Source organism: Cervus elaphus, chromosome 11 (genome assembly GCF_910594005.1).
Source record: "Cervus elaphus chromosome 11, mCerEla1.1, whole genome shotgun sequence".
In the NCBI taxonomy this organism is placed as follows: Eukaryota; Metazoa; Chordata; class Mammalia; order Artiodactyla; family Cervidae; genus Cervus; species Cervus elaphus.
The window spans coordinates 81,753,101-81,769,904 of NC_057825.1; the positions used below are offsets into that span (position 1 = coordinate 81,753,101).

The 16,804-nt window shown below is 37.7% G+C and overlaps 1 protein-coding gene across 4 annotated transcripts in view; it reads left to right on the forward strand.

Moving 5' to 3' along the window:
- The window catches only part of MAP4K3 (mitogen-activated protein kinase kinase kinase kinase 3), a 179,148-nt gene that overhangs the window by 48,285 nt on the left and 114,059 nt on the right, over positions 1–16,804 (forward strand). For all 4 annotated transcript variants that reach the window (XM_043918177.1, XM_043918179.1, XM_043918178.1 and 1 more), the window contains exon 2: positions 6,814–6,871. In XM_043918177.1, the coding sequence (XP_043774112.1) occupies positions 6,814–6,871 (58 nt within the window). The remainder of the gene's footprint in view (positions 1–6,813; positions 6,872–16,804) is intronic.

Consider the following 16,804-nt stretch of genomic DNA (forward strand, 5'->3'; position numbering starts at 1 on the left):
AGGAGTTAGGCCAGGGGAGGGAGCTTAGGGAAAGTGTTTGTCTAAGCAGTAAGTGCCAGAGGGTAAAAGTGTGGATAGCACTGGGGCTGGGCAGTTGTTTAGTTTGGCTAGAGCCTAAAGCGCCAAGTAAGGTATGACTGGAAATACAGACAGGGGTCAGATAGTAAACAGTTTTATAGTTAAAATGTTGTACTTCACAGCTGGCTATCCACGTGCAAAGGAGTGAAATTTGAGCCCTGCCAGACACCATAGAAAAAGTCATAGACCTAAATGGAAATGGGTCCTAGACTTAAATGGAAAAGCTAAATTATAAAACTCTTTAGAAGAAAACATAGGGAAAAAAATCTTTGTGACCTTGGTTTCCAGGCAGTCGTTTCTCATCTATAATACCCAAAGCACAAGCAGCTTAAAGTAGATAAAGTTTGACTTAACAAAATTTAAAATTTTTTGCTTCAAAGAACACCATCAAAAAATGAAGACAACTCACAGTGGGATTAAATATTTACAGGTCATGTAACTAATAAGAGGCTTACATCAGGATCTATAAAGATGCTTATGAGTCAACAGTAAAAATATGACACAATTAAAAATGGGCAAAGAATTAGATACACAGTTTTTCAAAGGCAATATTCAAATGACAAACAGGCATATGAAAAGTTGCTTAAGATTGTTAGTCATTAGTGAGTTATTAGACCACAAAGAGATACCACTTCACATCAATGAGGAAAACTAAAGTTAAAAAGCCAGGTAATAATATATATCAGCTTGGCTGTAGAGAAATTGGAACCCTCATATATTGCTGGTAATAATATAAAATGGTGCCACCACTTTGGAAAAAAATCTGACAGTTCTTGAGAAGCTAAACAGAGGTTACCATGTGATTCAACAATTCCACTCTTGGCTCTCTATCCAAGAGAACTGAAAGCGTAGATCCACACAGTGTTCATAAAAGCATTATTCATAATAGGCCAAAATGGAAACAACCCACATATCCTTCAACTGGTAAAAGGATAAACAAATGTGGAATTTTCATTCAATGAAATATTATTCAGCAACAAAAGAATAAAGTACTGATACATGCTACAACATGGATGCACCTGAAGCTTATGCTCAGTGAAAGAAGCCAGTCACAAGGAACCATAGTTTGTACGATCATATTTGTGTGAAATGTCCAGAATAGTCAAATCCCTAGAGGCAGAAAGTAGACCCAGTACTGTTGTCAGGGATTGGGAGGGGGAGGAATAGAGAGTGACTGCTAATGGGTCTTAGGGTTTCTTTCTGGGTTGATAAAAATCTTTCAAAATTAGATAGGAGTGATGGTTACATAACTATGTGCATATACTAAAAATGAATTGTACACATTAAAAGGGTGAACTTTATGGTATGTGAATTGTATCACAATAAAGCTGTTATAAAATGCTATATTTAGTAAATAATTTAAACTTTCTGGTAAGGAATTTGGATCATGTCTTTCAAGCAATGGTGTGTACTCCTGAAGAGTTTTGAACTCAAAAACAACTGATCTGAGCATTACTTTCAGAGCATGTGAGAATGGTGGACAAATCAATGCAGTGGCAGAAGACTAGGTCTAGAAGCTGAGAATATTTATCCTCAGTTTTCTTCCCTGGGCAGATCTGTAAAATTCATGTTCAGTTCAGTTGCTCAGTCGTGTCCGACTCTGCGACTCCGTGAACTGCAGCACGCCAGGCCTCCGTGTCCATCACCAACTCCCGGAGTTTACTCAAACTCATGTCCATCGAGTCGGTGATGCCATCCAACCATCTCATCCTCTGTTGTCCCCTTCTCCTCCTGTCTTCAGTCTTTCCCAGCATCAGGGTCTTTTCAAATGAGTCAGCTCTTCGCATCAGGTGGCCAAAGTATTGGAGTCTCAGCTTCAGCTGAACTTCAGTCCTTCCAATGAACACCCAGGACTGATCTCCTTTAGGATGGACTGGTTGGATCTCCTTGCAGTCCAAGGGACTCTAAAGAGTCTTCTCTAACACCACAGCTCAAAAGCATCAATTCTCCTGCTCTCAGCTTTCTTTACAGTCCAACTCTCACATCCATACATGACCACTGGAAAAACCATAGCCTTGACTAGATGGACCTTTGTTGACAAAGTAATGTCTCTGCTTTTTAATATGCTGTCTAGGTTGGTCATAACTTTCCTTCCAAGGAGTAAGTGTCATTTAATTTCATGGCTGCAGTCACCATCTGCAGTGATTTTGGAGCCCCCCAAAATCCCCCCAGTCAGCCACTGTTTCCGCATCTATTTGCCATGAAGTGATGGGAGCAGATGCCATGATCTTAGTTTCCTGAATTTTGAGCTTTAAGGCAACTTTTTCACTCTCCTCTTTCACTTTCATCAAGAGGCTTTTTAGTTCCTCTTCACTTTCTGCCATAAGGATGGTGTCATCTGCGTATCTGAGGTTATTGATATTTCTCCCGGCAATCTTGATTCCAGCTTGTGCTTCTTCCATCCCAGTGTTTCTCATGATGTACTCTGCATGTAAGTTAAATAAGCAGGGTGACAATATACAGTCTTGACGTACTCCTTTCCCGATATGGAACCAGTCAGTTGTTCCATGTTCAGTTCTAACTTGCTTCCTGACCTGCGTACAGATTTCTCAAGAGGCAGGTGAGGTGGTCTGGTATTCTCATCTCTCAAGAATTTTCCACAGTTTGTTGTGATCCACATAGTCAAAGGCTTTGGCATAGTCAATAAAGCAGAAATAGATGTTTTTCTGGAACTCTCTTGCTTTTTCGATGACCCAGCATATGTTGGCAATTTGATCTCTGGTTCCTCTGCCTTGTCTAAATCCAGCTTGAACATCTGGAAGTTCATGGGTCATGTACTGTTGAAGCCTGGCTTGGAGAATTTTTAGCATTACTTTACTAGCATGTGAGATGAGTGCAATTGTGCAGTAGTTGGAGCATTCTTTGGCATTGTCTGTCTTTGGGATTGGAATGAAAACTGACCTTTTCCAGTCCTGTAGCCACTGCTGAGTTTCCCAAATTTGCTGGCATATTGAGTGCAGCACTTTCACAGCATCATCTTTTAGGATGTGAAATAGCTCAACTGGAATTCCATCACCTCCACTAGCTTTGTTCGTAGTGATGCTTCCTAAGGCCCACTTGACTTCACATTCCAGGATGTCTGGCTCTAGGTGAGTGATCACACCATCGTGATTATCTGGGTCATGAAGATCTTTTTTGTACAGTTCTTCTGTGTATTCTTGCCACCTCTTCTTAATATCTTCTACTTCTGTTAGGTCCATACCATTTCTGTCCTTATTGAGCCCATCTTTGCATGAAATATTTCCTTGGTATCTCTGATTTTCTTGAAGAGATCTCTAGCGTTTCCCATTTTACTGTTTTCCTCTATTTCTTTGCACTGATCACCCAGGAAGTCTTTCTTATCTCTCCTTGCTATTCTTTGGAACTCTGCATTCAAATGGGAATATCTTTCCTTTTCTCCTTTGCTTTCACTTCTCTTCTTTTCAGAGCTGTTTGTAAGGCCTCCTTATGTTACTGAATTATAAATTTTTAAACTATATGCTTTATAATATTTATAAATATTTACCTTGTTCTCATTTTTCTGTAATCATTTTTTCTTGGTGATTAAGAAAAGAATAGCAGGTACAGAGCATTAGAGTTGGTGTTTTTAAATTTACTTGTCTGTAATCTTCGCCACTGTGAGTTTAGAAACAGCAAGATATGACTTATTTTAGCCAGAATATCCAAGATTCTTGATGAATCATAATGTTAAACACCTTTCATTAGTACACATAAGGATTATAATGTGGTAAAGATCAGAAATTAAGGTTTCCTGAGGATTTTTTCTTCCCTTTTTGTGAATTATCTTATTTCTGTCAAATAAGTTACATATTAGAAAATATTCAGAAGGCGAAAAGAACAGTAATCATTAGCTGTCTTGTTTTCTTATTGACTCTAAAGAACCATAATTTAAAAACTTGCTACTCTTTAGAAAATTCTGATTTAAATTTTGAAAAATAGTATTCATAAGTCAAGCCTATAGTAAATAACTGGCTCTTGTAAACTACTTACCGGTAGTTTACTGTCATAGTTCTTCTGTTAACTGTGTGCTGGTGTTAACTATTAATGACTATTTTTAGAAGAGTACCTTGTGTGCTGCAGCCATTTGGGGCCCTTTGGGTCACTTGTGTTGTCAATGGAAGTGTGCCCTCTTGTGGTCAGTAGGAAACAGAATTTCAGTTGTCAAAATAGTCATCCTAGCTTTCTCTGAGTTCATATTTTTTTTTGCTCATTCATTTGGAATTACCCAGACTCTGAATTTATTTTTCAGTAAACACAAAATAAAACTATTTCAAAATTTTTAAATGAAGAATTGAGAATTAGAGAGTGGTGTCTTATTTTATTGGAGAAGTGCTTAAAAAAGATATGGATTAAAGGACAGGGTGTCAAGAAGTCTAACAGAGAAAAGATATCACAGTTAGGCAAGCTGTTCTGATAGTGTTTGAGAAGATTTATGACTAATGTTGTTGTGATATAATGAGTATTTTGCACTCTTCTCCATCTTCTTTACAAAATGCTCCCAGAATGACACTCTGATTTTATTTCTATTCCATTTATGTGTGTGTGTGTGTGTATATATATATATATATATATATATACATATATATCCTTTCACCTTATCCTGGTGAAAGCAATAAATACTTGTGTGACACTATTGGAAACGTCTGTTTCATGTAATAGAAATTAAGTTAATTTGAAATAAATGTTGAAATCTGTTTTGAACTGCCTGTAGTTCAAAAAACTTACTGCTAAATTCAAAACTTACTACTCTGTAGTAAGTTGGCATCATAAATGTTTATGAGTTATGGGGATTTTTTCAAAAGGAATGAACTTCCCTTGAAATTTTAATTTTTCTTAATTTGTATTTTTAATACCTTTGTTGATCTTTGAGTTTAAAGGTTAAGTTTTTATTTATATGTTTTAGCAGTGACTATGTCCCATATATATCTTCTTAGAAACTGATTTTTTTTTTAATGCCGCAATATTCTTAGAAGGATTCCACTGTTAATATTGTTATCATCCCTTATGGGTGATTCACTGAGCTTTACCAGTCCATAAATAAGAAGTGTTACCAAAAAAAAAAAAAAGAAGAAGAAGTGTTACGACTAAGAATAATTCTCATCACATGAATGAATTTATCTGTGATGGGTGAATTGCATGTATTGGTCTTCATTAGTTGATATGAGATGAAAATCAATTTAAGTTTCAGTTCATAGTTTAAATATTTTGAAAATTTTGATTCAATTATAAAACATTTTAAATTTACAAAAATAACTGCCATTTTTATACAAATTGAAAAGACAGTTTCTGCTTACTTACATGTAATTACACTTGTAAACACTGGCAATCTAATATTATGCATTGATTTTTTTAAATAGTTTTTATTTTTAATATGTGGCTTGTAAAATATATTTGGTTTGTATTGAATTGATTTCTTTATACTATCAGATGTGTTTAAACACATATGAGGAGTTTGTTTTTATATAAAGTTATATAAAGGTTATATAAAGGTATTTGCTTTTCATATTGTAAAGTTTTTTTAAGTTAAAAGTTTAAAGCTAGTTAATTCAGAATTCTTTGAATGAAAGAGGACAGTGAAAAAGTTGACTTAAAACTCAACATTCAGAAAACTAAGATCATTGCATCTGGTCCCATCACTTCATGGCAAATAGATGAGGAAACAATGGAAAGAGTGAGAGACTTTATTTTGGGGGCTCCAAAATCACTGTAGATGGTGACTACAGCCATGAAATTAAAAGACGCTTACTCCTTGGAAGAAAAGCTATGACCAACCTGGACAGCATATTGAAAAGCAGAGACATTACTTTGCTAACAAAGGTCCCTCTAGTCAAAGCTATGGTTTTTCCATTAGTCATGTATGGATGTGAGAGTTGGACTATAAAGAAAGCTGAGCACCAAAGAATTGATGCTTTTGAACTGTGGTATTGGAGAAGACTCTTGAGAGTCCCTTGGACTGCAAGGAGATCCAACCAGTCCATCCTAAAGGAAATCAGTCCTGAATATTCATTGGAAGGGCTGATGTTGAAGCTGAAACTCCAGTATCTTGGCCACCTGATGTGAAAGACCCTGATGCTGGGAAAGACTGAAGACAGGAGAAGGGGACAACAGAGGATGAGATGGTTGGATGGCATCACCGACATGATGGACATGGGTTTGAGTAGGCTCTGGGAGTTGGTGATGGACAGGGAAGCCTGGCATGTTTAAGTCCATGGGGTCGCAAAGAGTCAGACAGGATTGAGCGACTGAATTGAACTTGAGTGAATGGCAGTGGAATGTAATGCTTAAAAAGCTCCAGCTCTTAGAGTCAGGCTGCCTGAGTTTGAATCCCAGCACTGTCCCTAGCTATACAGTCTTGGCAAGTTCTCTGTGCTTCAAATTCTTCATCTGCAATGCGAGAATATTACTGATACTATTACATTAGTACCTGCCTCTTAAGATTGCTGTAAAAATTCAATGAATTAATATAAAAACACTTGGAATAGTGCCTGGATATACTACAATCTGGGTTTCTATTAACTGCTGTTATTATCGTCATCATTAAATTTATACTTGGATTGATGTTGAAATTTCATTGGGAAGAATATACTGTTTGTTTTGTAAATATAAATCACTTTTACAATTCTTACCTTAAAAAATATTCTGATTAATTGACAATATAAGTAGTAAGCTAAAACAGCATTTCATAAAGTTGTTATGAAAGCTTTCTTTTCACAAGTATCTTCTTTTCTTTTTTAGGCACGGAATGTCAACACCGGTGAACTGGCAGCAATTAAAGTAATAAAATTGGAACCAGGTAAATTCATTGAAATTTGATGTTTCTTATTGCTCTCAGCCACTGGCTTGTTTTAATGATGTTTGGTCAACATTCTTTTGTTGTTCCCGACATCTGGCAGAGAGGGGTGTTGTCTGCTCCTCCACCTCTCAAGACCTGTAGACACCTTGCCCAGTACTTCCCTGAAAAACCGCTGATAATTGCAGGAGGACGGGGAGCTCCGGAGGAGACTTTGTTCCGTCTGGACTTCGCTGAGCTCACTTGTCACACCCTGATGGTGGTGTTTGTCCAGGTTGACTCTGTCCAGTGGCGAGAGGCAGTGTGCTGCAGTGGAGAGAACGGAATTGGGACCTGGTATCTGCAGACCAGTTCTTTGTGTCCCGTACTCCTGCTTTGTGAACTTGGGCAAGTAACTTCAGCCCTGAGTCTCAGTTTCCTTAATAAACCTGACTTTCACATTTTGGGGGTCGTTAATATTGAAATAGCTGCCTTCCACCTGGAGTAGCTTGTAAAGCCCCAGGACTACTCCCTATTTTTCATCTGCTTCAACTGTATTCTGTCCCTGGATTCCCCCCACTCCCTGCAGAACCCATGTCTTTCTGAACTGACTATATACTCTTAAAAACCCCTCCCCTCCCCCATTTCTCCCTCCCATCATAAGTACGTAAGGGTACTAGTGTCTAGACTGAATTCCACCTCAATGATAGTGCCTTTCTGGTGGTGCCTTTCTGGTGATGCCTTTCTGTGTGGCCACACATCCATCCAGTAATTTTTTTTTAATTGTAGACAACTTTTTCTATAAAAGTCAAGAGTAAAATATTGTAGGCTTTTTGGACCACATGTAGTCTCTGTATGTGGTTCTCTCTCTCTTCCTCCCTCTTTTTCTTCCTCCTTAAACGTACTTTGCTGAAAAATCATTGTTAACAAACCAGGTCATGTGCTTGTAGTTTGCCCACCCCTGATTTTGATCATCAGTACACTTAGAAGTGCTGTTAGGATGAAGTTTCAAGGATGTGTTGACTGACTGATCAAACTACACTCGAATATAATGAATTTAAAATAATTTCTCCTTTATGGGTATTTACAGATTTTTTTTATGCTCTAATTATATTCTAACATCACAAAACAAAGCCTTTTTCCTTTTCTTTGAAACTCTATTCTTTAGTGGATATTCAAAATTGACAAACTGACAAAAAAATAAAGGTTTGACATTGGAAGCAGGGCCTCCATTTTTAATCATTAAGAAGAGGCAATGTTATTGATGAAAGAGTCTGCTTAGAAGCAGTGTGTACATACACCGTTCCCTCAAATCAGTTTAGTGTCTTCTCTTTCAGGAAACCTTTCTCCCCGACCCCTCCTCCAATTAAGATGATTCCTACTACAGGAGTACCTTTGCCACAGCTGTGATTCTAGAGTTGCCTTTCTCTGTTCCTAAATTGTAATCAGATTAAGTCCACAGCATTCAATTTAGGGTCCATGCATAGTACGCACATCTTAAAATGTCCTTTAAAAAATTAGGAACTTAAAATCTTATTATTCATCAGGTCATTTGCTTTCTGATTAGTGAGTTTTTTGTTTTATGTTAATCTTAAATACTGCCTTTTATATATATATATATCAGTTCAGTTCAGTTGCTCAGTCATGTCTGTCTCTTTGCAACCCCATGAATCGCAGCACGCCAGGCCTCCCTGTCCATCACCAACTCCCAGAGTTTACTCAAACTCATGTCCATCAAGTCGGTGATGCCATCCAGCCATCTCATCCTCTGTTGCCCCCTTTTCCTCCTGCCCCCAATCCCTCCCAGCGTCAGGGTCTTTTCCAATGAGTCAACTCTTCGCATGAGGTGGCCAAAGTACTGGAGTTTCAGCTTCAGCATCAGTCCTTCCAATAAACACTCCTTTAGGATGGACTGGTTGGATCTCCCTGCAGTCCAAGGGACTCTGAAGAGTCTTCTCCAACACCACAGTTCAAAAGCATCAATTCTTCTGTGCTCAGCCTTCTTCACAGTCCAACTCTCACATCCATACATGACCATTGGAAAAACCATAGCCTTGACTAGACGGACTTTTGTTGTCAAAGTAATGTCTTTGCTTTTTAATATGCTGTCTAGGTTGGTCATAACTTTCCTTCTAAGGAGTAAGTGTCATTTAATTTCATGGCTGCAGTCACCACCTGCAGTGATTTTGGAGCCCCCCAAAATAAAGTCAGCCACTGTTTCCCCATCTATTTGTCATGAAGTGATGGGACCAGATGCCATGATCTTAGTTTTCTGAATGTTGAGTTTTAAGCCAACTTTTTCACTCTCCTCTTTCACTTTCATCAAGAGGCTTTTTAGTTCCTCTTCACTTTCTGCCATAAGGGTGGTGTCATCTGCATATCTGAGGTTATTGATATTTCTCCCGGCAATCTTGATTCCAGCTTGTGCTTCTTCTAGCCCAGCGTTTCTCATGCTGTACTCTGCATGTAAGTTAAATAAGCAGGGTGACAATATACAGCCTTGACGTACTCCTTTTCCTATTTGGAACCAGTCTGTTGTTCCACATCCAGTTCTAACTGTTGCTTCCTGACCTGCATATAGATTTCTCAAGAGGCAGGTCAGGTGGTCTGGTATTCCCATCTCTTTCAGAATTTTCCACAGTTTATTGTGATCCATATCACTATAATAAATGAAAATACAATTAAATAAAAAGAAACAAATGTATTCCTACTCTGCCACTCAGAGATAACAAGAATTACTACCATATATATGTTATGAGATATACACTTAAATTTAATTAACATTAGACTCTCTGGTTTTGTGTTCTTAGAAGACACCTGAATTTTTATATTAAATTTCTTTAATTTGTTTATGTCTTGTGAGAAAGGTTAAACTTGCCAGTGAGCTTGAAGTATATGGCCCAGTGGTTACAACCACAGACTCTAAAGCCAAGCTACTTTGATTCTCATCTCGCTTGACCACATTGCTTAGGCTTTTTGGATGGACCTTTGTATCCTCATCCCTAAAATGGGGATAATAGTAATAGCTTCCTCTTAAGGCTTTTGTAGGGATTAAATAAGCTAAAATATCCAAAACACTTTAAAAATTTCTTGAAAAGTTTATTAGTTTGCCATAATGACCTAGCAGTTCCACTCCTGTGTATCTGCCTACACAGCAACGTTATTCTTACTAGGCAGAGGTTGGCACCAACCTAACTGCCCATCAGCTGGGGAATGAATAGACAAAATACGTCTATACAATGCAACGGAATGCTGTTGAGCAAGAAAAAGAAACAAACGATACATGCTGTGACATTAATGATCCTTAAAAATTGTAAAGTGTACGCAGCCAGCCAATTCTGTTAATGTGGAATGTCCAGAAAAGGCAGATCTAAGAGTCAGAAAGAGGATTAGTCGGCTGGTGTGTGTGTGTGTGTGAGGAGGGATTAAGAGTTAATGGATGTGAGGGGTCTTATTGGTTAATGGAAATATTTTAAAATTGATTTATACTGATGGTTGCACAACTAGGTGAATTTACTAAAGAAAAGCCTTTGAATTATGCACTTGATGTGGATTAACTGTTGCTGTAGTTTAGTTCCTGCTGTGCCTGACTCATCGCAACCCCACACACTGCAGTCTGCCAGGCTCCTCTGTCCATGGGATTTCCCACGAAAGAATACTGGAATGAGTTTCCATTTCCTTTCCCAAGGGATCTTCCCAACTCAGGGATCACCCCGCGCCTCCTGCATTGGCAGGTGAATTCTTTACTGCTGAGCCACCGGGAAACCCATGTATGAACTACACGATTTTAAAATATGCCTTAATATAGTTTATAAAAATATAATCATAATACCATTGTCATCTCTTAACAATATTAATAGTAGCTTCTTAGTAAGAAATAAGCTTCACATGTTGCAATTAGTTGATATGTCTCAAACTTCTTTTATGTCTGTAGGTTCTGCCTTCACTTCTTTTTTATTTTTTTCCTTGTCCCTCCTGCCTTTTTAAAGAAACTTACTCATTTGTCCTACAGAACTTTCCCCCTCAACCCAGTTTTTGCCAGTTATCTCGCAATAGAATCTTTTAATGTGGTCTCCTGTGTTGGGAGTTAGCTCTCAAAGACTGATAAGATTCAGGTTTGATTTGGAATGTGGTAGAAGAGGACAGCTTCATTGGTAGTGTTATGTACTCATTTTTCTGAATTAGAATTCTAATATTAGAATATTAGTTTCTGACATTTTGAAAAACAAAAACTAAACCTGAAATAGTCAAGTGTAATGAAAAGAATTTTAAGAATTTGCATCCAAAGTAGTTGTTTTCCCCCTTTTTCTTGATAACTGATATCCAGTCTGAACCTGAAGCTAAGTGAAACCTTATTTGGGCAAAATTGTTTAAATTTTTTGTACAGAATTTGATGAAGAGTAACGTAACGGCTGGTAATGGTATTGTTTGGATATCAGAAGTAGATACAATAATATAAGATACTCAGTGATTTTGGAAAATAAAGGATTTCATAGAGGTGAATTTTCTAAAATTCTATTTAAATTGCCAAAGTTGTTTTAACCATTATCTGTAAGTATTTCTCACATGCATTTCATCTCAAATAGCATGCTGAAAGTAGAATAGTTATCATAATGTAACTAATAGTTACAAGTTGTCTTCAGCAGCTCATGACAAATAAATGAATGTCTCTCTGCCTCTTAGAAAAAGGCTCTAAATGGTGACCATTCCCCACTCACTGTCACTAGTTGCCCCCACTCCCCCCGACTCCCGTCTCTCTGATGGCCGTGCTGAAAGACTTAATAGAATCCTAACCACTGGACTGTCAGGGAATCCCCTGGTTGCTTCTCTTTACATCAGTTAATGTTTACTGACAATGTATTGTATTAAGATAAAATGATAAGGCACATTTGTTGATTTTGAAGTCCAGCCCTTTATATCTGCCTCCTCTGTCTGCTTGTTTCTGTTGCATTGTTGGCCAGAAGATTGGCCAGTCAGGTTTGTTAGAATTGTATCTAATGAAAAAGAGCATGCTATGAGTTTGTCAGAAGAACTTTCCTTTGAACTTTGCATCATCTCTCTTGTCTTCTCATGGTACCTTTTTGTGCATGCCTGATTCTCATTTATGTTCTGAAAGTTAAAGTTACTAAGTAAGTGCTTAGTTTGCAGCCCAGTTGTTTCTATGATGGGTAGTGGAAATCAAAGCACATATGGTATAGTGGTTAAGAATGTGGGCTTTGGACCCAAAATGCTTAGATTATTATTGAGGCTCTGTCACAGTGAACTGTGTGACCTCGGCAGATACTTAACTGCTCTACCTATTTTTCCTTTCTGCACAGTAGGGATATCAGTAGTTTCTACTTCATAGCATTGGTGTGAAAATTAAGTAGTTTAATGTATTGGAGAAGGAAATGTCAACCCACTCCAGTACTCTTGCCTGGAGAATCCCATGGACAGAGGAGCCTGGCGGGCTACAGTCCACGGGGTCACAGAGTCAGACACGACTTAGCAACTAAATCACCACCACTACCACCAGATAAACAAACGAGCCCTTTTTATATGTTTAGTTTGAATCTTTGATATATCCAATTTAGTCTTTAAAGTCTGTAGGTGTTGTATAGGTAACATTACTTTTCCCAGAGTCTCTCACACACACACATGTACTCTTATACACGTGCTTAGAACTATTGGAGATACTTAGAATAACATTAATAGGCTCTGAAATACTGACAGGTCCTTTAAAAATTAAAAACCTGGAAAGTGCAGCTATCATGATTGTCTTCTATATCAGAGAAGGTACAAAGGAGAATTTGGCCATGTCCGACTCTTTGTGACCCCATGGACTGTAGCCTGCCAGGCTCCTCTGTCCATGGAATTCTCCAGAAAAGAATACTGGAAAGGATTGCCATGCCCTCCTCCAGGGGAATCTTCCTGTCCCAGGGATCGAACTCACGTCTCATGTCTCCTGCATTGGTTGGCAGGTTCTTTATCATTAGTGCCACTTGGGAAGCCGCTGGCAGAATTCAAACACGCCCAGACATCAGTAGAAAATAATAATGATGTGCAGAACTTGGTTTAACAGAAATTAACTTTCTTATTAATGTTTTTCTAGATGGTGGAATTATTTTCCTTAAATTCACAAACTCACATAACAACAACAATAGTGCTAATGATGATAAAAGTTCCAGTAGCCACTTTTTGGATGCTTTCTTAGGACAGTGTGCCAGACCCCACACTGAGCCCTTCGTGTGTGTTGTCTCAGTCAATCCTCATAGTGAGACGCAGTGCAGTAGGTATGGTATTATCATCCCCACCTCAGAATAGAGACACAGAAAGATTAATTTGCCTAGACTGTATAACAGAGGAGCAAATTCAAATCCAAGTCTGTGTTTTCTTAGAGCCTGTGCTATTATGTATTCAATATATTGCCTTACAGATGCTTCCTGGAATTTTTAGAATAATTCCCAGTTCTCCAGCAACATTTTTTGAAAGTTTGCCTCTCTACTATAGAGCTTGTTGTTCATCATTTTCAATGTTAAATTAAATTTTAAGTTGTTACAGTTTTATTTAACATAATCAGACTTTAGGGAAAATTGGAAAGAATAGTACAAAGAATTTTAATATTTCATCTAGATTTCTCAATATTTCTTTTCCTACATTTAAAATACCCTCTTCCTCTGAATACTTTTCGTGTGTATTTTCTTAAAACAACGGAATGTCATTCATTGCCTAAATAACAGTACAATGATCAAAATCAGGAAATTAATGCTGCTACGGGGCTGTTATTTAATCCACAGTTCTTACTCAGATTTTGTCAGTTGCCCTAGTAGTATGTTTTTAGAAAAAAGAAAATCTAGGAGGATGTGTTGCAATCAGTTGCCCAGGTCTCCAGTTTTTTTGTTTGTTTGTTTTAATCTGAAAGAGTTCCTGAGCCTTTGTTTTGAATGCTGGGCCTGTTTATTGCTACTGATGCATGGTTTCTAAGGGGTTGTCTTCAGGGATAGAGCCAGGAAATAGGTGTGTATATGCACACATAAATACATGTATACCCACACACCTCTTCCCTCCCCCACCCCCATCTATCTTTGTTGAAAACCATGATTTCACGCTTATATCTCCAATACCAATCTAATACTCTTCTCTCCATTCCATATGTGTAACTTCCTTCTCCAACAGAGAGAAACTTCATTTCCATTATCAACAGTATATTTATTTATTTGCTTAATACTTGAACGTAAAAGTAATTTCAGAAAGAACTCAGCTACTAACTGGAGGTCAGTGTTTAGAATTCTGTGATCTCTAGGCTGAGGGCATATATTATTCTAAAATCTGGTTCTCCTCCTTCTCCCTTTCAAAATTGCTTATGTTATTCTTTTGAAGTCTGTATAGTTTTATGTTTCCAGGCTGCCATAACAAAGTAGCACAAACTAGATGGCTTGAAACAGCAGGAGTTTACTCTCTAACAGGCGAGGCTACAAGTTGGAAATCAAGGTGTCAGCAGAGTTGGTTCCTACTGAGAACTCTGAAAAATATGGCCAACAATTTTGGTATTCCTTGGCTTATAGATGGTTCCAGTCCTTACCTCCATCATCTCGGAGCAGAAACCCCATGTTCAAATTTCTGCTTTGTATGAAGACACCAGCTATAGAGACCACCATAAAGGCCTGATCTTAACTTGATTACAGCAAAGACCTTATTTCCAAACAGGATCACATTCAGAAGTACTGGAGGTTGATTTCACCGTATCTTTTGAGGAAACACATTTTACCCCATGGAAACCTGACCAGTTCATTTGTTTCTGTTTGTATTCGTCTTTGATTTCATTCCTTTAGAGTATTTGTGAAGTACATGAAACCTGAACATGATTTAGGGAAGTAGCATTCTTCTTTTTTATTCTCTTCCCACTCATCCCCTGTTGATAACCGCAGTTTATGGTCTTAGAGCATCCTTTCCATGTTGTGTTGTTTTGTTTACCCAAATGAGCAGTACTTGAATATTTTCTTACTTTCTATTTTTTCACAAAAGGTAGATAGCTAAAGCATACTATAGCTATCCCTTTGAATTTTGCCCTTTTCATTTAACATTATGTCTGAGAAATCATTCCACATTAATTCTCATTCTGTATAGTTACTCCATCATATGAATATACTGTAGTTAATTCAGTCACTGGTCTATGTGTGAGCCTTTAGGTTGGTTTCAGTATGTTGCATTTACAGATATTCCTGCTTGTAAAATTTATATCATCCATGCTGATAAAACTACAAAAAGGATGAACCTCAGAAACATTATGCTAAATGAAAAAAGCCAAACACAGTAGGTCGCCTATTGTATATTCTGTTTATTAGTATATGAAATATACAGCATAAGTAAATCCAAAGAGACAGAAACCTAGTTTGTTGTTTCCAGGGGCTGGGGAGAGGGAGGAAGGGGAAGTGACTGCTTAGTGGGTGTGGGCTCACCTTTGGGGCGATAAAGTGTTTTGAAACTAGATAGAGGTGATGGCGGCACAATGCTGTGACATACTAAATGCCGCTCAACTAAATGACACTTGGTTATACAGATGTCAGCTCAATAAAATGTGTATATTATCCATATCATTTAAATAATGCTTGTTTTAGTTTTTTGTGGATGTTGATGCCGCTGACGTTTCAGCCACTGGGTAATCAGTGCACCTTCAAATGCTTCTCAGAAAGAACATGCCCTGACGTTAACCACTTTAGTGCACATGTGTGTATATACTGTCTATTCACACCTCTTTTTGGCTGCTCAGTCAGATTTAATTTTCTTTACCTCCTCTGTCTTTCACTTTACAAAGTTATGTTTTGTTTTTCTGTTCATTGGAAAAAGCTGAAGTCTAGTGATGCTGGAGCTAAAGAACCTTCATGGGAAAAAGGGGGCATGGTCCAGGATGGGAGTGGATCATAAAGGATAGAAACCAGAAAGATACTTAGGGCCAGATTATGTACCATAATACCTTTGTTCCATGCCAGAAAGTCTAGAGCCATGGATCACAGAAGATTATTAGGGAGAGGACTGATATTTAGTCTGTGTTTTAAGATAACTGGTAGTAATGTGGCAGATGACTTGAAATGTAAATTCGTATTAGAAACAGAGAGAGCAGTGAAGAGGTATATTGAGAAGGGTATTAGGAAAAGAATGTGTATATATATGTTTAACTGAGTCACTTTGCTCTACCGCAGAAGTTGGCACAAATTGGAAATCAGCTATCAAATTTTAAACATTCTTTAAAAGAAGCATATTACATTCAGGTTAACTGCTATAGCAAAAAACCCCAAAACAAAGTGACCTAAACAAAATAGACATTTGTTTCTCTCTCATATAACAGTTGTGAGGTGAACCCAAGTTGGTAAGTCAGTTCTGTTCCATGAGGCTGTTCAAGGATGCATGTTCCTTGCGTTTTATGGCATCACGCAGTGGAGCACTCATTCATCTGCTGATGTGAGGTTGGGTCACTGGTATGTCCATCTTTAGCTTGCAGGTATAGAGAGAGATATTTTAAGGCAAGTAACTTTTCTTTTAAAAAAGTGAGGTTGGAAGTCACACACCAGTTCTGCTCATTTTTGTTGCTCATTTTGTTGCTAGAAGTTAACTTCAATGGCTGCAGAAATGCACGAAGGAAATGGAAGAGGCTGGGAAATGTGGTCGTTAGCATGTCCAAGAAGAAGGAAAGAATGGCTTTTGGAGGCACAAACAGTAGTCTACCCCATGAGGCAATTTGAGTGTTTTTTATTATGAGGATTTGAACCTGGGTAAGAAAATAGACAGAACTGACCAGTTAACAGTGATGGAATTGTTGTACAGTGTTGACTACCAAATTGTAGTTAGAAATCAACCATTTTTATTTTGCCCATTAACTTACCTATGCTGCTATTCAAGAACTGTCACAGGAATATCACCTAGAAACAATATGTCATCAATTTTTACCTATTAAAGAACTTTTCTTTAGAAATTAGTATT